This window comes from Psittacula echo (assembly GCF_963264785.1).
Source record: "Psittacula echo genome assembly, chromosome: 1".
NCBI lineage: Eukaryota > Metazoa > Chordata > Aves > Psittaciformes > Psittacidae > Psittacula > Psittacula echo.
Window position 1 is genome coordinate 66,126,604 of NC_137735.1, and position 23,099 is coordinate 66,149,702.

Below are 23,099 nucleotides of genomic sequence, written 5' to 3' on the forward strand. Positions count from 1 at the left end.
CTTCTCCAGGCTGAACAGCCCCAACTTTCTCAGCCTATCTCCATGCGGGAGGTGCTCCAGTCCCCTGATCATCCTCGTGGCCCTCCTCTGGACTTGTTCCAACAGTTCCATGTCCTTTTGATGTTGAGGACACCAGAACTGCACACAATACTCCAAGTGAGGTCTCACGAGAGCAGAGTAGAGAGGCAGGATCACCTCCTTCGACCTGCTGGTCATGCTCCTTTTGATGCAGCCCAGGATACGGTTGGCTTTCTGGGCTGCAAGTGCACACTGAAGCCGACTCATGTTCATTTTTTCATCGACCAACACCCCCAAGTCCTTCTCTGCAGGGCTGCTCTGAATCTCTTCTCATGGCTGATGCTTTTAGAAAGATTAACTTAAGCACTATGCTATTGAAACATAAATTCACTTAGGTTCTTTCTTTCATATCAAGGATTTAAAATTATCATTACACTGTTGCTTTTTACCATACTCCATAGTAATGTTAAGATATTTGCAAACACATTTGAGTAAAAAATAAGAGCATTAGTTGGTAAAGTTTTTACTTTGCAAGGAGCCTTTCTTTGCTTCCTTTGTGCAGTTGCTCTGTCCTTCAGGCTGTCTGATTATGTGCAGCTTTTCAGGACATAGGAAACAAAAAGTACATATTTCACTCACAAGTGGAACTTGGGTTCTTTTATTTGAGCAATAATTTTGTGTTCATTTTAATTTTTTATTACAGCATCATTAAATCCCTCTGAATAACTTCTCATACCTGATGCAAGTTGTGAATGGGAGCATGGCTATATAGACCCCTCCTAGGCTGGTGCAACCCCACCACTGGCCAGCCAACCACAGTCACGAGGGGACCTGGGTTTGTTTGAACAGACTCCCTGTATTGATATTAGAGGGGACAGCCCTGATTACTTTTAACAGCTACATAAAGGCACTAAAAAGGACCACCGAGCGGTCAGGCAGAGCTGGTGTGAGTTCAGCTGAAGCTTGAGGGTTGTTTTTTTTTTTTTTCAAAAAAAGAATAAGTTTTCTTCTTTTTCTTTTGTGAGGAATATAGAAAAATCTCAAGCCAAAAAAAAGTTGCTTATCTCTGGCTAATAGTGGATGAGTCTGCTCACAGTAAAAGATACATCCTAAAACAAGACCAGACAGGTTGCTGTGATGCTGGCAGTGACAAATGAAGCCTGCAGGACCACTCAGGATCACAGATACCTTAGATAAGTTGCAAGATGTACCTTACTTGGGAACTACAGTACCTGGAAATATTCCACCATTTATTTTAACTGACTTCCTAGAAATAAGAATTCTAGTGCTATAAATGAAACCTTTGTGAAAATAAGTTGGGAAGGGAGTAAGATATATACTATTTGGAGTGCTGCAATTTCATATAGTCAATATATTTTTGAGCTTGTGAGCTTTTTGCAGGCTTTCAGCAAACAAGCTTGCAGCAGAGACTTAATTACATATTTCACAAGAGGAGTTCTCAATTTTTAAACACAATGTGCTTGCCAGAGGTGATAGATGAACATATAAGTAATAAAATGCATATCTGATGATGGGGGCACTGCAGAAAGTAGAAGGACATCATCATAATATAGATGAATGCAGACAGAAAAAGGAAAGAAAATTTCTTTAACCAAATTAAATGTTTTTTAAAGCAGTATTTGCACAATTGCCTGACCTGAATACCTTGTTTCTAAAGAAATAATTTCTTGAACTATTTGTCAAAATAGGAACAACCTTATAAATGGAACAAGTTTTTGTGATGTTCATACAGAGCTGCATAGAGTATATTTACCTCTTGTGTAAACGGAGTACTAGAAAGATTGCAGAGGACAGGCTAGCAGCAATCCACTTCAGGCTGGTAGGAACCAATAGTTATCTGATAACTGTTTAATGTCCTAAGTCTTTCAGAGCAAAGTGAGGTGCCTCGTTATGGGACATCTGCACTACTGGACACGTTCATCCTCTTGCTGTGAGCTCACAGAGACCCAGTTATCTTTTCCAACACTGTTTCTTGGTCAGTTTATTTATTTGCTGATTTGGTGGAATTTTTTCGATGCATTTTCCCATGGGAGCTTCCTTTTGCATCTCATATGCTTCGCATCAAGTTTTAGCCCCTGGAGTATCAGGAGGTACTGCCTACTTCCTTCAGTCTTTTTCTGTATCAGCTATCATCTAGCTATGCCTAATTTATCTCCTAGTATGAGTTTAGCCACCCTTCCCTCTTAGCTGTCAGACTCTCCCTAGGTGGCTGTTCTGTCCCCAGATCCTCCAGACATCTAACTTGTTTTCTTCATTGTATTTGGTTTGCAAGCAGGACTGAGTGAAAATAGCCTAACCACCACTCTGTTTTCTCCCTTCACAGGACTGCTGTTAATTTCATTTTCAAAATTACTTACCCCATTTCTTCTTGACCATCTGTGTGGTGTCAAACTGTCTGAATAACCCAAAGTACAAATATGACCTACACTGCCAAAATAATGGAGGAATAATAAATTTTGACCTTCCTTGGAAAGACTCATCCGCACCTCTCACTTCCCTCTCTTTAAGGAATACTTACTGCAAAGGGCAGCCTATTTAATTTATATCTGTAGGATTCCGTGTGACCATACGGATCTGCCCTTGTGGATTTTGCTGCTTCTGAGGTCTATGGAGGTGTGAAGATAAAACCAAGCAGCAGCTGTTAAAGTGAGTTGTAGGATGTGAGAGCAGACAGTAAACCAGCAAAGGTTATAAATATGAATTTTATCTTCTTTGAATAACACTTCAGCATACTTTTTGTTTGGGTTTTTTTTTTAAGCTTTGACTTTTCCAGCTAAATAGTGGTTTCATTCTTTGAGTTATTAGCATAAAGATACAAAGGTAGACATGGCACTTAACAACAGATTAAAGCATAATGCAGCATAAACCACTGTGAAGCAGTAATTGAAAAATACATAAGCTAAGTAAAAGAAAGTAAATAATCAAAGTACCACATAGCAGAGCCCACAACCGGCAACCATCCCTGGGGATCTTTTTGTGCGTGATAGCTCCTAGCAGTCACAAAGCTGATTTGGTGACTCTAGACAGTTACTTACGTATTCAGGTCACACTTTGTTCTCTTCTTCAGTTACAGCTTCAACCAGATATGGTATCCTCTCTCAGTGTTTCTTGACAAAAATCTGGCTACGGGCTTTTCAGAAACGGTGGTTAGTGCACTCACCATATTGATGTTACCAGTTTGAGGACAGGAGAAGGAAAATAATGTGAAAATGAAAGATGCATTCATGTTCAGAATTATGCCTAACAGCTTAGGAAGGGGGTAAATAGTGACTCTCGTAAGCAGCTGGGCTTTGTTTACCAGAAATTAATCTATTTGGAGAGGCAAGAGCAGGGACAGAACAGTATTTCTGCAGTTAATGTCCACCTTATCCTCACCTCAGGGAAAATACACAAGGTGACAGTCCTGGCAGTTGTAACCCCACCTTGGATGATCAGCTTTACACGGCTACTTGTTATGAAGTTGACTTGTGGGTAGTAGGGAAATGATACCAGGTGACACAGAAGGGCAGGGAAGATGTCCATAAAGATGTATTTCACTATATGTCATTGAGTATTAAGTTCTACCTTCACATAAAGCTTTTAGAGCTTAAGACTTCTACACCAAATGATTTCAAAATAATTTTATCACTAGCCTGTAATATACTGAGTTTTAATCTTTCTATTAGTTTTTAATGATGTACCAGAGAACTTGGAGGCCTTCCATTGTACTGAGAGTATTCTGTTTTAAACTCCAGAACCCATACAGAAAAGCAGTCTATTACTTAATAATTTTAATGTTATTTTGTAATGTTAATGTTTGTAATTTCCATGAACACAGAAGTTCTCGAATTTGCTGTGGAGTATTTGTTTAAAGCAGAAATCTTATATAAGTCCTTTTTTTTCTTTTTCTTTCTTTCCCTTCTCCCCTTCATTTTAGTACAGGCATATCATGGTGAAAGATGGATTTCTGTGGGACATCTCTCACAATGGCGATTTGTTATTTAAGATTTGTTAGTCTCAGTCCATCTTCTTCCTGGCCACTGTGTAAGGTATTCTTAAAGGATAATGATGCTGACTGGGTAGACTGCTTTGGGGTACATCTGTGTACAACCACTGTTATGGTCTCAGAGTCACTGGACACACACTCACTTGGGCAGAAAACACCATTCTCCACAGTTAATTAGAGACAGAGCCCAAGAACTGAACGTGGATGTTGACTCACCTGATTCTTCAGGTCACTGGCTGGGTGTGCTCTGGGGACCACTGTATGGACACAGAGCTCCAGTTGCCAGGCTGCAGGAAAAGCTGCCCAGAGGGTAAGGTGGATGGAAGTACAGGGTTTCCATTGGAGCTGAGAATGAAGTGCTGAGGCTTCCGTTGCACCAGAGACCAACTCTGGTTTCCCATGGATAAGCTAAGCAGCTTGCTGAATAGGAAAAGCACTTTGCCATTGAGAGAAGGTTCAGCTGAAAAAGAAGGAAGAAGCACTGTAGTTAGGACTCCAGGAGTAAATCTTTAAAGTAAACAGAAGTACTTTCGAAATACCTACACTGTCCTCTTTTACATCAGTGAAAAATATGCAGCTGCTTTGCAAGGGACTAGCTTAGAACAGCTCAAGATAATCAGAAACCTGATATTTTTCCAGCTTCCCATGAGCTTCCCAGAACTGATAGCTATAAATCTACCATAGGGAAGAGGATATTATATTTCTTCCTCTTAAGAGATGAAAGAGGGCTGATGACTAATGCTGAAGTGAATTGTTAAGAGACTAACTTACTTAATTGAGCCTGCTTGTTTGGTATGTGTCCCAATTAATTCATTTTTGTTGTGACCACATTGAAGCAACCTACGCCCTTGTGACCTTCTCTTATAATTATTACCATCTTTCTCTTTAGAAGCACTGTTTTGATTATGTACTCAAAAAGCTCTGCTAAAATATCTGTAGCATTAGTACAGTCAGATTTTTCCATTGTTTTTAATTCAAGGATAGTAACAAAAAGAATAATTCGTCATTGAAGTTCTTGGAGGTCACTTACAGCACTCAGGGGATTGGGGGGGAAGGCTTCTTCCTTCTTAATTTCACAAAATTACTATTTTGAATAGGCAGAACTTGTTCTCTAACCGTAATCCTTTTAAGAAAAATGTGTTGTTGGGTGGTAGCACTCACAGGAGCCTCAGAATTCCTCAGGTGAGCTGAATATTGTACATTATGTGTACAATATGTGCTGGATATGGTATATTACAGGGTCACAGGAGAAAGTAACTGCAGCTGAAAAGGGGCTGGCAACTACAGCCATCCCTACATTTGCTGAGATTGCTGTGTGGAATCTCTGTCCCAAATGAGGCATGTTTTTATTATTGCCTAAATTAACTACAGTATTTAACAGCTCTTTGCCTAAACCACAGTGAAGCCGTCTGGACACCTGTGAAGGAGACACACATTCAGTCAAATCTGCAGTGGTAGGTGGCTCTGTCAGTGAGGGGTTTCCTGTGCAAGGGAGTGTTCATTCTGAGTGCTTCATCAGATGAAGATTTTACTGGTTTGTGCCAGCCTCCATGATAGTACCTCACACTCAGTACAATGTTTCTGTACTCCTGTCCCCAGCTCCTCTTCTCCTGTTTACCTGAAAATCCTGACCAAATGGTTTTCCTCCATCATGATACGCACACATGCACTGGTGGAGCTAGTTCTGGGCAGCAGTCCCACAGGCAGTGTCAGATTAGAGAGGTGCTCTGCATGTAGCATCTTTCATTCCAGTGGAGATAGAAGGCCTTTTACCAGAAGTCTTAAACCAAGCCCCCTCACCACTGGCTGTTGTATTCGGAAAGCTGCTGAATACCCTTGCAGTTTCATGCACCTCTCATTGCAGAGGTCCCTTCTCCTCAGACAGCAGGACCCTTTGCAGAGAATATTTCTTTACACAAGGCTTGCTGATACTGTTTCTCTTACTGAGCTAATTAGCATCACTGCTATCCCTGATCTCCATTGGCTCTCTGCTCCTTTATGTCAAGATCAAAACTGGCCGTGCTTTTACGTTCTTGAAGCACTGTTACCCTTATTTCTCTTCCTCATTCCCAGCCCTTTTCTCTCTATCTCCTTACAGAGTGCCTTCATGTCTGTGTTTTATGCTGCGTGGAGTTTCTTTTTTGTATGGCAGGCTCTGTCCTTGAAACAATTAAGACCTCTTCTTTAAAGATAATGGCTTACTCTGGGGTTTCGGTTTATCATTGGATGGCCCTCTAAGCTGCTGGGGATTCTGATGCCCAAGAACAGCAGGTGCTAGGTAGAGCTTACACTGGATACCAGCCACTTGTTGGCATGCTGTGTCCTCTTGGTTTAATGTTTAGCTGAGCAAACTTACATTCCCCTTCAATGTAAGACACCTCATGAAGCAAAAATTCCTTTGTCGGTTGAAAAGGGTTCGAAATCTTCCTTCAGCCATGAATAATAATCCAGTGTAAAACAGACCACCATCTTGGACCAGGCCTACTTCATGCACCAGGCAAAGGTGGATGACTGAAAAAGCCAACGGAGCGGCCTCTCTACAAAAACAGAATTAGAAGTTAATGCTTTGCGCTGCTTACTCTTGACTTTCTCTCTTTGCGTAACTTGGTTTAATTCTTTTAACTACCTCTATGTCTAGAACACTCTAAGTAAGTGTTCTGCTTTAGAGTATGTATGAAAGATGCTGTGTGAAAGATTAATTTCCTTTCCATCATTGGGAGTTTCCTTTTTACATGAACTCGTGCCAGATCACACAGCATGCAGCCGAGGTGTTGCATTTTATATGACACCTACAGGATTCTCCTGAATGAAATCTGCAAGTCATCAGAGTTCTTAAAATACAACTTTCTGTTGATGTGTTTTTTGGCATAGAAACAGAAAAGCTGGGGCTGGAGGTGGGAAATGGATTACCATCTTGGAAATTTAATGACCAGCTCTTTCCCTGTGATGTGTGTGGAAAAGTGTTTGGTCGACAACAGACTTTGTCCCGGCATCTCTCACTGCACACAGGTAAGCCGATGCTTTGTGGCTGGTTGTTACAGTGCTGAGAAAGTCATCATGGTTTGTTTGAGTCAAGGGGGAAGAATGTGAGCAGAAGAGTGTGAGAGCCATCCTCAGCTCCTTGCATGTAGAGCAGAGCCAAGCGCTAAACCGGGACAGAATGTCAGAGTGGTGTTCAGGGAGTTAACTGACATTTTATTTCTTTACAGCCCACTTGTAATTTATCTTTACAAAATGTGTAAATTCCAGTTTGTCCAGGTTCCAGTAGACCAGCCTGTAGGTACCATTTGGTTAACCAAGCCTGTTAATGGAGTTCTGAAGAGAAGGCACAGCCTTTCTTACATTTACCTGATGAGCTTTTTAAGTGCCACTGAACAACAAATGGTTTGGCTTTGGTGTCTCAGATCTGGTGAAACTGAAAGGATTTGGTATCTGTCACTCATCTTTGCCTTCATCATCCAGTTCTGAGAGGAAGAGGGGCTCTTCTACCCCATACCAACTTTCTTGAAGTGAATCACTTCAACTGAGACTAAGAGTTTTTATACAGAAGATGCACCTTGTCAGCCTGCTGAGGTGCACTGCACAAAATAAGACTTGAAAGCAAGAATTTCTCATGCAGTGCAGAAAAATATTATTAGTATAATGGCAGTGTACATTGCAGCACCTAGTAGAGCCATGCTGAAAGAGTTCAAATGCTCTGTTCCGTGGTGTCCTGGGTTCAGCAGCAGCAGTCACTTTTTCTCCTTCTTAGCAGCTGGTGCAGCGCTGTGGTTTTGACTTTCGGCCTGGGAATGATACTGATAAAGCCGATGTTTTCAGTTGCTGGTCAGAATGTTTACCCTGACCAGGGACTTTGTGAGTCTCATGCTCTGCCAGGGAGGAGGAGAAGCCGGGAGGAAGCAGGGACAGGACACCTGACCCAAACTAGCCAAAGAGGTATTCCATACCACAGCACAAAGCTTGAAATCCCTGGATTCTTCCAACTCACTACCGGAGCGGCGGCGACGGCAGCTGGGCCCGACAGTTATTTTTTTGGCGCCCAACGTGGGGCACGAAGGGTTGAGATAACGGCAGATCTGACCGGAATGTGTCTAATCGTATTTGTGATAAGCATTCAGTGTTTTGGATTAATAGTCACTCCTCACAATGCTGATTTATTGGCTCTCAAAGTTGTTGGTTTTGATCTCACAGTCTCAATATGCTGTAGCTTACTTAGAGCCGGTATTTGCTGTGTTAGTGTTTTTCAAGTGTGGGGCTTGGGCTAAAGTTATTGTCTCATTGTACTTTATGGTAATGACTTGTAATACAATAGAATCATTGATCATGAAACTGATCTGGCTTATGTTCCCAGTGTGGTCACCACCTTTATACTTTGGGAAGTATGTAATACAAGTGCTTAGCAATTACACATCTTTTTTCTCCTTCCTGGGTGGTCAACCTGTGGAGACATTCTCTTACCCTCCCAGTGCCCCTCCCAGACCGTTTACAGCATTGTTTGAGAGTTTTGAAGTTTTTGAATGGCCTTTTAATACTGTTGAGACCTGTTTGCTGATTGTGATGGGGATAACCATGTTGGCACACATACAGAGTGTGTTTTGTCCACAACCATTACGTCTGATCTCAAGAGTTAAGCAGAGTCAGGTTTGGGTCTTGTCTGGGGTTAGACGACAAAATAGGGGGACCGAGAGATTTTCCCCGAGGCTGGACAGCCATGAGTGGCAGGGTGTGTGGGATAGCATGGGCAAGTATCTAGGTCAGTGGGCCCCTCCAGTGTTTTGGAATTTCACCACCGAACAAGTGCAAAATCCAGAAGAAGTAGTAAAACACTTAAATGAGGTGTGCTGTCATCCTGGTCATACCAGAGAGGGACAAATCATGTCAACGTGCTGGGGCTTGGCCTATGCTTACCGGGCCTTGTTCAACACTATCCAGCACCTTCAAAAGGAAAGAAATGTCCCTGGATCTGAGGGCAAAGCAACAGACAGTGAAGCTACTCCAGCTCCGAGCACAGCAGCTACACCACCCCTAGCGACAAGTACAGCCGCTACTCAAACCACAGTGATAATGACTGCAGCTAAACCAGAGGACCAATTCGTACCAATATCGATTGCCCCTGCACGCAAGAGAAAAAGCAAAAAAGAGGCAAGAAGGGTGAAGCAAGATGAAGAAACAATGTATTCACCACCCGGGCCACCATCTGATCAGGAGTCATCATCACATGACGAAGAAGAAGAAGAGGTGACTTCTCGACCTCGGACCTCAACTGAGCTACAGAATATGCGAAAAGATTTTACCTGTCAACCAGGGGAGCACATCATCACCTGGTTGCTCCGATGCTGGGACAATGGGGCCGATGGTCACGAACTAGGAGGTATGGAAGCCAAGCAGCTGGGATCACTTGCTAGAGAAGGGGGAATTGACAAAGCAATTGCAAGAGAGAAAAAGTCCCTCAGTCTTTGGAGGCGGCTCTTGGCAGCTGTGAAAGAAAGGTTTCCATACAAGGACGATGTTACGAGTCGTTCGGCCAAGTGGACTACTTTAGACAAAGGCATCCAGTCTCTGAGGGAATCAGCCATCGTAGAGATGATCTATCACATCAAGCCGAATAATGGGGATATACCCATAGACTCAGATGAAGTCGAATGTACACGACCCATGTGGCGAAAACTTACACGGAATGCACCGTCATCATATGCCCATTCATTGGCAACAGTAACCTGGAATGACGTAATACCACTAACAGTGGATGAAATGATTCATAAACTCCGAGAGTTCGAAGACAATCTCACCCCTTCCATCATCTCAGCTGTGGAAAAACTGTCTCAGGATCTCAAACAACTGAGGGACGATCTATCTGATTTATCCAGCTCCTCACGTGTACCAACATACGTCTCAGCTGTTAACAAAAGGCGTCCTATTGTTCAAGACAGAAGATATAGAAGGCAAACACCACGGGCCACCCTATGGTCTTACCTGCGGGATCACAGAGAAGACATGATGAAGTGGGATGGAAAACCTACTTCAGCTTTGGAGGAACGGGTGCGTGAATTGAAAATAGGAACAAGGGTCAAGGCTGATCATCCCATGAGAGCTGCGGCTTCAGTCTCTGGCGAGCAGGTTCCCAGATGGAGCGGAAGAGCTGATTTTACTCCAGCTCCTGTGATAACGAAGAATAATCCCTTTCAACATGACTTAGGTGTCCAACGTTGTGATGACTGTTAGAGGGACCCTGCCTCCAGCCAGGTGGAGGTAGGGGACAATCGGATTTACTGGACTGTGTGGGTCAGATGGCCTGGCACATCAGTCCCACAGAAGTATAAGGCTCTAGTAGATACCGGTGCACAGTGTACCCTGATGCCGTCAAGCTGTCAAGGGGTGGAACCCATTTGTATTTCTGGAGTGACAGGAGGATCCCAAGAATTGGCTGTACTGGAGGTTGAGATCAGCCTGACTGGGAGGAAATGGCAAAAGCACCCCATTGTGACTGCTCCAGAGGCTCCATGCATCCTCAGCATAGATTACCTCAGGAGAGGGTACTTCAAAGACCCAAAAGAGTACCGATGGGCTTTTGGTATTGCTGCTTTGGAGACTGAGGAAATTGAGCAGCTGTCCACCTTGCCTGGTCTCTCAGAGGATCCTTCTGTTGTGGGGTTGCTGAAGGTTGAAGAACAACAAGTGCCAATCGCGACCGCAACAGCGCACCGGCGGCAATATCGCACCAGCCGAGACTCCCTGATTCCCATCCATAAACTGATCCGTAGTCTGGAGAGTCAGGGAGTGATCAGCAGGACCCGCTCACCCTTTAATAGCCCCATATGGCCAGTGCGAAAGTCTAATGGAGAGTGGAGACTAACAGTAGACTATCGTGGCCTGAATGAAGTCACACCACCATTGAGTGCTGCTGTACCAGACATGCTAGAACTTCAGTATGAGCTGGAGTCAAAGGTAGCCAAGTGGTATGCCACGATTGATAGGGCCAATGCATTCTTCTCAATTCCTTTGGCAGCAGAGTGCAGGCCACAGTTTGCTTTTACTTGGAGGGGTGTCCAGTACACTTGGAACCGACTGCCATGTGGGGGTGGTTGCAGCAATGGAAGCAGAGCAACCGGCAACGCAGAGGTAAACCCATCTGGGCTGCTGCACTGTGGCAAGATATCGCTGCCCCGGTGCAGAATCTGGTGGTGAAGGTACGCCATGTAGACGCCTATGTACCCAAGAGTCGGGCCACTGAGGAATACCAGAACACGTGGTGTCTTGGGATTTCCTTAGTCAAATAGCTGCTATATTGAATGCCTTTCCCCTAACACTTGTAGCATTCTATTTCAAATTTAGAGCAGCAGCTCCTCAAAGGGAAAGGTTGTAAAAGCTGATGTAATGTTTGGTTATTTTAATCTTTTAAGTTCTTCAACTCAAAGTGAGGGGTTTTTATTAGTTTGTGTTCGGAACTGGCCTAATGGTACAGTGTCCCCTTCCTTCCCAACCCTAAGATTTTAATACAGAATTCTCAACCATCAACTCTCTGTGACTGATCACAGGGACAACCTCAGCTGGACCAAAAATCAAGAAAAGATGCTAGGTAAAGGAAGTAGTTGTAGATTATTGACCTCTTTCTCTACTGGCTCTTCTGCGGCTCTCAGAGCAGCAGTTGCCCCAGTTTTCCAGTTTATAAAGTTTTATATTATCTGACTACAAATGGTAGAGCAAGTTAAAAATAAACAGCCCTAAACTACCTCCAAATTATTTTTTTTTTTGAGTAATTGCTGTGAGCTCCTCTAAGTTTCCAAAAAGTCAAGCCCCCAAAGTACCTCATTCTGAAAGCTGGTTGGAGAAGCCCAAAGGAATGCATGCTTGGCTATTGGCAGCTTTAAAAGCAGCTTGCTTCAAAATGAAGTATACATGTAAGATTTTCTGTTTCTTTTCAGAAGAGAGAAAGTACAAATGCCATTTGTGCCCCTATGCTGCTAAGTGCCGTGCTAACCTGAACCAGCACCTGACCGTCCATTCTGTGAAGCTGGTGAGTACAGACACTGAGGACATTGTCAGTGCTGTCACTTCTGAAGGCAGCGATGGAAAGAAGCACCCTTACTACTACAGGTGAGGACCCAAATAGGGGCTGTGCACCAGGCACTGGAATCTGAATGTCTTACCTGCCTCCTAAGGACAGAGCCACCCTTCCGGTGTCACAGGGCAGAACTGTGATGAAAGTATTTGTTTTGCCCATATCTGATTTGAGCTTAGTAGCAAAACCCAGCTGGCTGCCTTGTGCTGTTTGACTTGGCTGGCCACTGGGAGAAACTCTGGGGGTTGGTGTGGGTTAGTTTTGCTGAACAGCTCTGTGAGGCAGCTGGGCTCTTAAAAGCCTCTTTAACTTTTTATGCAGTGTTCATTTAAGTTTTGTCTTTGGAAACATCCCGTTGCATGGATTCATGGCAAATCTAAAGCACTGTGCTTCCAGTTGCCCCTGACAGCTCCATTGTTTTTAGCCGAATCGATGCCATCAAATAGTAAAACGTAGTAAGAATTCTTATATTGATATACACATTTCCTCCATTTGCTAGAGGTATATACATCCAGTGACCAACATGATGAAAGAAAGAAAACCTGTACGAGCATTTGCCTGAAAAATTAAAAGGACTTGCCCAGATAAAATGAATATTTGGACACTCTCCTTTTTGCACACAATCTTGTGTGCTCTGCAAACTGTGATCTGCACTCCAGTGGCCAACTAGATTTCCAAATCACTCTTACTTTCCGTCAAAGTGCCAAGGGCAGATTTAATTACAAAATCATAGAAGTAAGAAGTGAATGAGACCTGCTGGATTAGATTATCCAGTCCATCCTCCTTAGGAAAGCAAAATAGTACCCTAGAGTATTTTGCTTTCACCTTTTTAAATATTTTTGGCTTGTTTTAAGTGTTAATGGCCTAATCAAAGCAAGAGGAGGACTCTGCAAAGAAAGTTAAATTAAAGGGTCCTTTCCATTGCCTCTCAATATCCCTGTGTTTATGCACTGGCTGTGAAATCTGTATCCCTGCTAATTATTTGCATATCTGATGACTGCTGTTTTGCAGTCAAGCATAAGAAATGTTTGAACCCATTTTTGCTTGCTTACACTGAAACTGCCAGGCAGTTTTGCACAAGATCCCAGTTTGGCATGGGAACCATTCCAGGGCTTGAAAATAACTCCTGGAGTGTGCAGCAAGCTCTCCGTTTGTCAGTGTATCAGCCATACTAAACATCTTGGCAGAGCTGCAATGTCTCTTATTGCCCAAAGGAATCGGCTAGGTGATGCGCAGCATCTGGAATCTGTAGTTTTTAATTAACTTTGTGATTATTTAGCGTCATTATAGCATGTACAGGATTGTTGCATTGTGCCTGCCCTTAATCACATTGGCATGGCCATCAGTTCAAAGGCAGTTCAGCAGACAAATAAATTTTGCAGTGAACATTCAACAGTGAAGAAGAGCAGAAATCCGTGCAGTAACCTTTTCTTGCAAATTCAAGGAAAGACAGTATGCTTCTGTTTGTGGTTTGGGCTTTAATGTTTTTTACTCTTGAATTCCCTTCTGTCTGCAGCTGTCACGTGTGTGGGTTTGAGACCGAGATGAATGTCCAGTTTGTCAGTCATATGTCCCTCCATGTGGATAAAGAGCAGTGGATGTTCTCCATTTGCTGCACAACATGTGATTTTGTCACCATGGAAGAGGCAGATATGAAGGCTCATGTCAACAGCAAGCACACAGGTGATGATCCCTCTCTCCCAGCTGCAGTGATCTCTCTCTTCCTTGCTTTTTAGGTGCAACCATCACACTTCCCATTAGCACTCTACTTTCACTGAAAAGCTTGCTAATTAAGGCCTGATCTCTCAAAGTTAAAGTGAATTGGACTGCAGCCAGGCAAATAATCTGGTAGTGCAGATCAATTTTCAGGCTTAGTGAAATGAATGAAGGACTACTTAGCCCTCATGCTTGCTATTCCCCTTATCCCCCAAATCCCCTCCCCACTGAAGTCAGCATATTTTGTTTTTTTTTCTGACTGGTTTACTATTTCATCAAAATCCTGGTTTGACTTCAGTGGTGAAAAGGTGACTTTGAGTGCTAACTGTGCATACCTGGCTGCAAATTTGAAATACACAATATGTTAAGCTTTGCTCTTCTGTGTGTTTGCCTCCACAGTGTGTCAGTTTGGAATCTCGGGTGGATGTTTAGTTGACACTGTGATTCAGCAATACCATAAATGTAACTTTATATTAAAAAACAGAACAAGTCATGTATTCTCTCCCTGGCCCTGTTCACTTAATAGCCAAAGGGAAGAGCAATAGCAGTTTTCAAACGAGCTCCATATGCTTAGTGCAGCTAATGAAGTCTGGCATAATTTAAGGAGAAGAAAATTAGAATCCTTTTAATTAATTTCTCTTACAACACCAGGCAGAAGCATTTTGCTGCCACAAACCTACTAGCAATTGTGTTGACAATACTGAACCTGAATTGCATCCAGCACAATTTTTCCATTGCTAAATTGCTTTTCCTGTCCTACCAGGAATAAAATTGGGAAAACAGGGAGGGATGGAGAAGAGAGAGAAGAATGCAGTTTGTTGTGCTCACAGATACATAAGTTAAATGTAACTACAGAAACACACAGTACTGGAGAGCTCTCAAGGGTTTTTATGCCAGCATAGCTCTCAGCACTGCTCCCTGATAATGTTTGCATCTTACTCCACATATAGGAGGTCAAGGCAAATGAGAAATACCACCTTGTAGCCATGTGAAAAGCTTATGTTGGGGAAAAACTCCCTTGTTCTTCCTTCACCCTGTCAAACCGAGCCATTCAGCTGGTGATTCAGCCAAATCCTTAACACGCATGGCAAATACAGAGAGTAAAAAACAGAATGGATTTTCTGGGTCACTCAACTCCAGTCCCTTACCCTGTGATGTTAGCAAGTCATAAAAGGCCTGTTTGTAAGGATGTTGGCATATGTCTTCAAACAAGTGTAATTGTTTTAAACCAACCACTTCTATAGGTAGGCAGCTGCAGATTTTCCTGCATTAAAGATTAGAGACTTTTAAGAAATTTTCAGTGTGTCTTACTGAGAAGCAGAATACACGCATGTTGTTCTTGTGCCAGAACAGTCCTTTGTCTGAAACAGCAGTCCACCTCTTGCTTCCTCCACTTTTCTTCCCTCCTACCACTGTATTTATTCCCTTAGTATATTTATGGAGAATGACCCTCTCCCCTCTAAATGTACATGGAGCCTTTTCTGAAATGAAACACGGTTTTCTCACTGTACCAATCCCTCACTGCATATGTTCTTGTTAGAACCTCTGTTCAACATATGCAATCACAGCTGTACATGATGAAATGAAATAAGTAGTGGTGGCAGTGTAAAACAGCAGCAGCTACTGGGAATAAACCACACAATAACATTCTGTGATCATATTTACCTTCTTTGAAGACTCCCCTGATTGCTCATATTCATCCCATGTTCTGCTCAAATTCTTCTTTTGTTTTTCTTGACTGTTTCCAACCTAAGCACTCCTCATTTTGTAGCAAAAATTCTTGTTACTGCCCCTTCAGGTCATAACCTTGTACTCTGTGCTATTAAATTTCATTCCATTTCTATTACTCTGGTCCCCAAGGTCAGCGAATCTTTCTATATGATACCCCAGTCATCCTCCCTATTGACAGCTTGGGTCATCAGATTTCATTAGTGCATTCCTACATTTTTATCTTAGACTTAAAGGTGCCGCTCATCAGTTTAAAGTTAGGCACACAGGGACTGGTGTTTGCAGAGGCCTTTGATCACATGGAGAATATGAAGTTTTAGAAAGTTTCATTTTAACACAGCTCTGATTAAACCAAGACATAGGTGGGAGGTAATAATTTGCACATTGTTGGCTCATAGCAGTTCTCATATGATAACTATCACCTCTGCTTCATTTCTAGTGTGTGACAGGGCTTCGGATTTGAACTTCATGCATTTATTGCACATGTAAGGAAACCAACAGGTTTCAGTTTTAGATCCAGTTAAACAACATTTTTTAAATTAATTATCTTCAATAAGATAAGCTGTTATCTCTTATAATCATTAGTGAGGATGCTCCTCAGTACAGTGAGTGAGATTATTCTACTTCACCCTTTCTCCCAGATTTAGCTATTGGACCCACATAAGCGGAAAAATGGGGAAGTTTAGCTTGGACCAGTAGGCACTTTTGGTTTCTACATTCCAAAGCTACAGAAGCTCTGCTTCCTTTCTAGGTGACAAGGGTTTTGCTGGTTTTGAACTCTGCGCTAACCAAAGTGTTTTCTGGAGATATTGTCAGCCTGGTAACGAGGTAGAGTTGCACCATGTCCTTCCCACTGCCATTACAGACACACTCAGTTCTAGGGTAAACTGAGAGATGTACTGTTGTGAACGCTAATAAAAAGGAAGGAGGTGCAACTTACCAGATTAATCTTACCAGATTAATTAATTTCAGACTTGTTTATAAGCATGTCTGAATTAACTTTAAATATATTTTTCTGAAATTTAAAATGGGATCATTGACATTTCCTCTGATCTGCTGTACTAGTGTTCTTCTGTTTTTCAGCTGAAGAGAGGAAGACACCCAGCGAATCTAACAGTCCATCTTCATCTTCGCTGTCAGCACTGAGTGACTCTGCCAACAGCAAAGAAGATGCAGACATAACTCCAAAAAACAAGGTTTCAAACAACCTGCTAGTCATTTCGGTAGTGCCTGGTAGTCAGACCTCAGTGAACACTGAAGAGAAGTCAGAGAAAGGTAAAACACTGCTAAACAAATAGAGACTTGTCACATTCTATGCAGTCAGTCTGGCCCCAACATAAGGAATGCATTTAACTGCTTTATTTTCCAGGCTTTGAATGTGTTTTCTGTAACTTTGTCTGCAAAACGAAAAACATGTTTGAGCGCCATCTGCAAATCCACCTGATCACACGGATGTTCGAGTGTGATGTGTGCCACAAGTTCATGAAGACACCTGAGCAGTTACTGGAGCACAAGAAATGCCACACTGTCCCCACCGGTGGGCTCAAGTAAGGAAAGCAAGTACACAAACTTTTACTGTGTTAAGCACCTCTAATACTATGGGGCTAGGACAGAAGGAAGTCAATTAGGAAGGGTCAGTGAAATGTCTGATAATCCAGAATTGGAGCTTCCTTTTATTGGGGTGACTCAAACCCAGTCCTTAGTGTAGGCTGCCACCATTACAGCAGATGGGTAACCTAGCAGCAGATGTAGTATCTACTGGTTGTAGAGCTTTAGCAAACCATGATCCTTTCCCTTTTCAAGTCAAACAGGAGACAATATGTGATGTGTCCTCCAGAGAATGATGCAGCACTACATAGAGGTGTTTGTTTGCAGACTAAGAGGGGCTTTTTTTTCAAGGCATCAGAGCAAAGGAGAGCACACAGCACAGGCTCTATTCTTCTCCCAGTTCAAAGAAACCAAACCCTGTACGATCTCTGCAACTAGGTATGAAGTTATAACCTTAAAGGTTATAACCTTTGTAGGCTCTAATACAAAGTCAGTCCTCTCCAAGAATTAATAACTTGGCTGCTTTCTGCTTTGGTTTGCATGCCCCAGGATGATTACTGTTGTATAAATTAACATGTAATAAGTAATACACTCTTTTAAGAAAAAGGGCTCTTTGGCTTTGGCTGAGGTGGTGTCCTTGAAAGTCTGTTGGTGCAGAGCAGTGTTTCTAGAGAATGAGTGTGCCCTTATGTCAAAGTTGGGCCCTTGAGGGAAAGAGGGACTGCTGGGGCCATATGCTTGCTCTCTGTGGGCAGGAAATGTGACAGTTATGCAAGATGCACATCCCTCTTCTGTATTCCAGCTGCTGCAGGAAAAGAGGCTGGAACCACTTCATGCCAAGGCAGGGTTCAGCACAGGGCTCCCTGCTTCTATTGCTCTTGCTAAGCAAACTGATGTTTTCAGTGCACTGTGACTGAGCACACCACAGTTAATGTTACCATGAGTAGCTCAATCAGTTTGCACTGCAGGTTTTGAAAACTGGTTTTGTTTGCCAGGCAGCATCTGGTCTCCAGCTCAGTAGTTCCATGAACTGAGATCTGTGGTCACTTGAGATGTGATGACTGAATCTGGGAAGGTGACCAGATTGAGAAACAAGTAGTGTGCCAGAACAGCGGGATGTCTGTCTTGGATGTACAGACCAGTTGTCTAATGCACTTTGGGTTAAGCTGCGCAGAATCTGTTCTATTTACCAAGGAAAACCCATGACCTATGACTCAGACCTTCCTGACAGAATGGGCTTCTCAGTCTACAGAAATTATTCCTGCCCAACTCAAGTAATAATTGGGTACCTTGAAAGGTGCACCTAAGAAAAAGCTCTGATTTATTTTTTTTTTAAGGCATCCAGAAGAGCCTGAAGAGATCTAAGTAAATTGTATTTTTCTGTCTCCTGTTTGCTGTGGGGGAAGAGGAAAAAACATGATTCCTCTTGCTCCAGGTCAAAATCTGAGATTCTGATCCAGAGAGCACCCAGCCCAGGAGAGGTATGTGTGCACAGCCAGCTGAGTCGTCTGCTGCAATAGAGCTGATCACATTAGCAGCCTCAGTGCTAGGCTCCCTCTCTGGATCAGAGTGCTTGATGTGCATCAGGAAGTGTCTGGATGTTTCAGTATCCGTTTGTCCTCCTGTGTTACTTACTGTGCTTTTGATTGGCAGGTAATTAATATTATACCTGTATTTGCAACCAGTTGTAGCAAGGTAAAACACACATGGAGAGAGAGGATCTCTGCTAGGAAATGATGTGAAATGCTAGAACACAACTGGCTGACCTGCCTCACTGTTAATGCAGTGGAGACAATTGTAAGACAGCAGCCAGGTGCTGTAGTTAACAGTTGTATTTCTTTATCTAGACCTGCTCTTTTAGTTCACAGCTGTGAAAGGGAGCAGCTTTGTTTAGCACAGCAGAGATCCCTGGCAGGTAGCTGTCCTCACCAATTTCCTCTCAGCTATGTCAAGCAAAAGCAGGTATGTTTGGGAGTTGTTGGTCTCCGGGCTTGGTCAGCTCGGGCTTCCTTCCAAGCTTTTAAGCTTCCCTCCTCCAGCCTTATAGGCCCTTCCTGGTTCAGGAACCAGGGGTGAGGCCCTTTGCCACATCCACCCCGGTCCGGACGCTTGCTGCTGTGAGTAAGCGGAGCCCACATCCTGTTCCCACACATGAACAATTCCTGCCGTGGCAGAGGCAGCTGTAGGCAAATGCTGCCAAGCACAGGCCCCCTTTGAGCATGGCTAGATCAACTCCCAGAAATGGGAATCCCTACAAAACATCCTAACAGACTGGCTTTCAGCTGCTCCTAGCAGGATACCCAGCAAGCTTATTGTTCAAGGTCACATAAGAGGAATTTCCTAAGCTTTTGCTGTACATGTGGTATTACAAGTTTATTCCATCTTTACTTAAACAGCTGCTTTCATACTCATCTGTAAACACTCACTTTAAACCACTTCTTAACGGAAAAAATGGCCAAAGTGACTTCGTGCAGACACTAGGAATGTCGTTACACAAAGTACCTGTGAATCAATCACCCACTCTGCACTACCCGGCCTGCTTTGCAGAATCTTCCCCATCAAGGTAAGCCAGAAGATTAAAGGGATGCTCCTTCAGCGTGAATCAGTGTTTTCCTAGGAACGCGTGAGTGCTATTGCCATTGGATGGGCAAAACTCCTCTAAGCAGAAATGTGTCAGGGTGAACCGAGTATTCGAAAGAGGCTCCACAGGGAGAACTAAGTGCCTTTTTCCCCTCTTCAGTAGGTCAGAGAGGGGTTGAGCAACAGGGTTAAACCAGGAATGCAGGTCTTCAAGCTGAGTGACTTCTCTTTTCTCTGTCCATGCCTCTCCTTGCTGTGTTGCCAGGTGCCCATTCTGCATCTACTCCACTAACCGCCCCGCAGCGATGGAGTGCCACCTGAAGACTCACTACAAGATGGAGTACAAATGTCGGATCTGCCAGACAGTGAAAGCCAATCAGCTGGAGCTGGAGATGCACATCCGAGAACACCGCCTTGGCAACCATTACAAGTGCGACCAGTGTGGCTACCTGTCCAAGACCGCCAACAAGCTGATCGAACACGTGCGTGTCCACACTGGTGAGCGCCCTTTTCACTGTGACCAGTGCAGCTACAGCTGCAAACGCAAAGACAATCTCAACTTGCACAAGAAACTGAAGCATGCTCCGCGCCAGACTTTCAGCTGCGACGAGTGCCTGTTCAAGACTACCCACCCTTTTGTCTTCAGCCGCCATGTGAAGAAGCACCAGAATGGGGACTGCTCTGAAGAGGAGAAGAAGGGCCAGTATTCAGCCTCCAAGGAAGCCAGTCCACTCCTACCAGCGAACAGCTCTAGAAACCTCCTGTCGCCCCTCTCAGTTATGTCTGCCTCCCAGGCTTTGCAAACAGTGGCGATGTCAGCTGCACACGGCAGCGGGGCAGAGCCAAACCTGGCAGTGAAAGCCTTGGCCATCAATGGCACTTCTCTGTGCTTTGATAAATACTGGAACTCAGAGTATGCCCACCTTATTCCTTTAACAATGTTTTTCCCAAAAAGCCACTACGAGCTCACATTCCATCCACCCAGACCTCAGACTGTACCGGGAGGTGCCTCCTCACCTAAACACTCCTTCCTTGCCTACCTTGGACTAACAGAAAGGGCAGAAACTGTCTGAAGGCAGTTACATTCTGTACCAAAAATACCCCAACAAACCCAGCAGGTATACATTGCTGCAAAACGTAGACCCAAGAGGTAACGAACACTTGTACTATATCATTAGTAAGGTTTAGAAAATGGCTCTGTGTGTATACTTATTGCATTGACATGAAAGCTGCTTTATTAAATCTCCAAGAGGTGACCTACTGCATACTTCTACCTTCAGAGGCATGTTCCCAGTACTCTTATCTAAGAAAATATTTTGTCTTGTTAAGCTGAAAAAAAAAGAGTGTCCTTAATGGCAATCAGCACTTGTAAGATTACATATTGATGCATTTTATTTTGGGGCTTGGTGTGCGTGCGGGTGCGTGGAAGAGAGTCTACCTGTAGCGTGCCATGACATTGCTTTTGCACATCCCTTGTACTGGCTTATTTATTTCTTATTCTTTTCCCCTTTTCACACACATGCTCCCTCCCTTCCCTTCCATCTTTCCCTGAACTGCAGAGTTGTGGAAGGAGTAATGCTTGGTTCAGGGTGGGTTGGTCTATTACTCCAGTGCTGTTTGCAGCTTCCTTCAGTTGTGTAATGCCTTGTGCTCACTCAATTGTCAAGGTCTGAGGATTTGGGGTAGAACTGAGGAGGAAAGAGTTGCTTTCAGCACTGCAGGATCAGAGCATGACAATGAAATGTGTGTGTATGCACGTGCATGCAGACGCAGTGCATGCAGTCTACGCGCTCACACAGCAGGCCCGGTTCTTAACTGTTACACAGGTGTAACAAATACCCACCTCTGGGCCATTGCATACATCTTTTGTTTTAAAAGGGCATATATATATATATATATATATACTGTATTATGCAGCAGTTACCTTTTAGTTTGCCGGAACAACTTGTATAACTAGAATCCTATGGTGGAAAAAAAAGGAAAATCCAACAAGGGGATTAAAAAAAGGGTATGGATAAATTCTGGGTATAAATACTCAGACTAAAAAAAAGGCAGTTTTGCACAGTGCTTTAGTCTTGCACTAGTTTGTTTCTCACTTGCAAAAAAAAAATATCCCAAATGTGGGCTGAAGTTAAGATGACTGTTCATTTGAAAAGGTACCAGTAACTTCTTTGAAATATAAAGCTATAAAAAGATGCTGTTTGAACCACACAGTTCTCTTTTATACCCTCAGTATTTTAACTGTACTTGCAAATTCTCAGTCCTGTTGCTACCCTCCATGTTATTAGTAATACTTTATTCCTTTTTGTTAATGGCAGAGAGAGTGGACACTGCTAGGAAGCTAACTTTATACTTATTTAACACTCCTACTCATGGTCATTAATATGACATGTTCTATGTAGCACTTTATCGCAGGAAGAAGCAAATGAGGATTGCTTGTATAACCATTGTTAATCACAAAAAGGCAGGAGCGATCTTAATTTCCGAGAAGCTAACTGACTGTTAATGGATTTGTGTTTCTTAGACAACTGCATATCCAGGAAGGAAGATCAGGATTAAAAATACTCTGCATTAAAATTGGAAGTATAAAGTATGAAACATTTCAAAATTATCAGATGACTTACAGGAATGCTTTCTTACTGGATTATTGTTTTCCATGGCAGCTGTTAGATTCAGATCTCACTGTCTTTTCACCAGGAATTAGAATATCTGACCCAGCTTGTGTCAGAGTCCTCTCTCTGTCCCTTGGCCAAGCTGCTGTAGGAGGTACCCTGAGTCACATCTTACACACCATCCACCCACATCCATGCTGTCCTGAAGGAATGGCTTCTGTAGGCTGTTGTGGGATGGGAGGATCCGACAGGCCAACCCATTGTTCTTGACTGCATGAAAGCAAGGCCCCAGTTCAGGAAGGCATTTCTTGTCCACAAACGCTCTCAGACGTATACACAACTAGAAAAGAATTCAATCTTCCTTAGTTTATACATGAAGCTTGTGTAGGAAATTTTTTTTGATGCAAAACTCATCATTTATCCTATCTGCAAGATTTCTATATTTGTTTTGCACTGAGATGGTCAAACATTCTCCACTGTCATGACCAAACTCTTCCTGTTTGGGGAGGACATCCTAATCTGTGCACTCCTCTTAACATACTGGAAGCTACTCACAAGGGGGAAATACCCAAAATAGTAGGAGGTCAGCATTTGGAATTGCTAATTAAAGGACAGAGAAGTCCCACCATTTTTTTTACATTCCAGCAGGCAGTTTTGGTTCTACCAAGCATGTGGCAGTTCTGTCTGTCTCAGCAGTAAGGAAAAGCCATTTGTTCCAAGGTATGTACAAATGTCTGTAAGCAACCAGCCTAACTCAGGGCCCTGTTTGCCATGCTTTACTCCATCAGAACTCCTGGTAACACACATCCACCCCCCCAGAGTACAGACAAAA

General features: G+C 43.2%; 1 protein-coding gene across 1 annotated transcript in view; it reads left to right on the top strand.

Moving 5' to 3' along the window:
* ZNF827 (zinc finger protein 827) overlaps positions 1-20,728 on the top strand; it is a gene marked incomplete at both ends in the record, with an annotated part of 111,464 nt that extends 90,736 nt beyond the window's left edge. The window contains 6 exons of the mRNA XM_080638951.1: positions 6,896-7,033; positions 11,947-12,118; positions 13,600-13,766; positions 16,611-16,802; positions 16,897-17,074; positions 19,921-20,728. Coding sequence (XP_080495077.1) covers positions 6,896-7,033; positions 11,947-12,118; positions 13,600-13,766; positions 16,611-16,802; positions 16,897-17,074; positions 19,921-20,728 — 1,655 coding nt within the window. The remainder of the gene's footprint in view (positions 1-6,895; positions 7,034-11,946; positions 12,119-13,599; positions 13,767-16,610; positions 16,803-16,896; positions 17,075-19,920) is intronic.
* Positions 20,729-23,099: the final 2,371 nt, after the last annotated feature.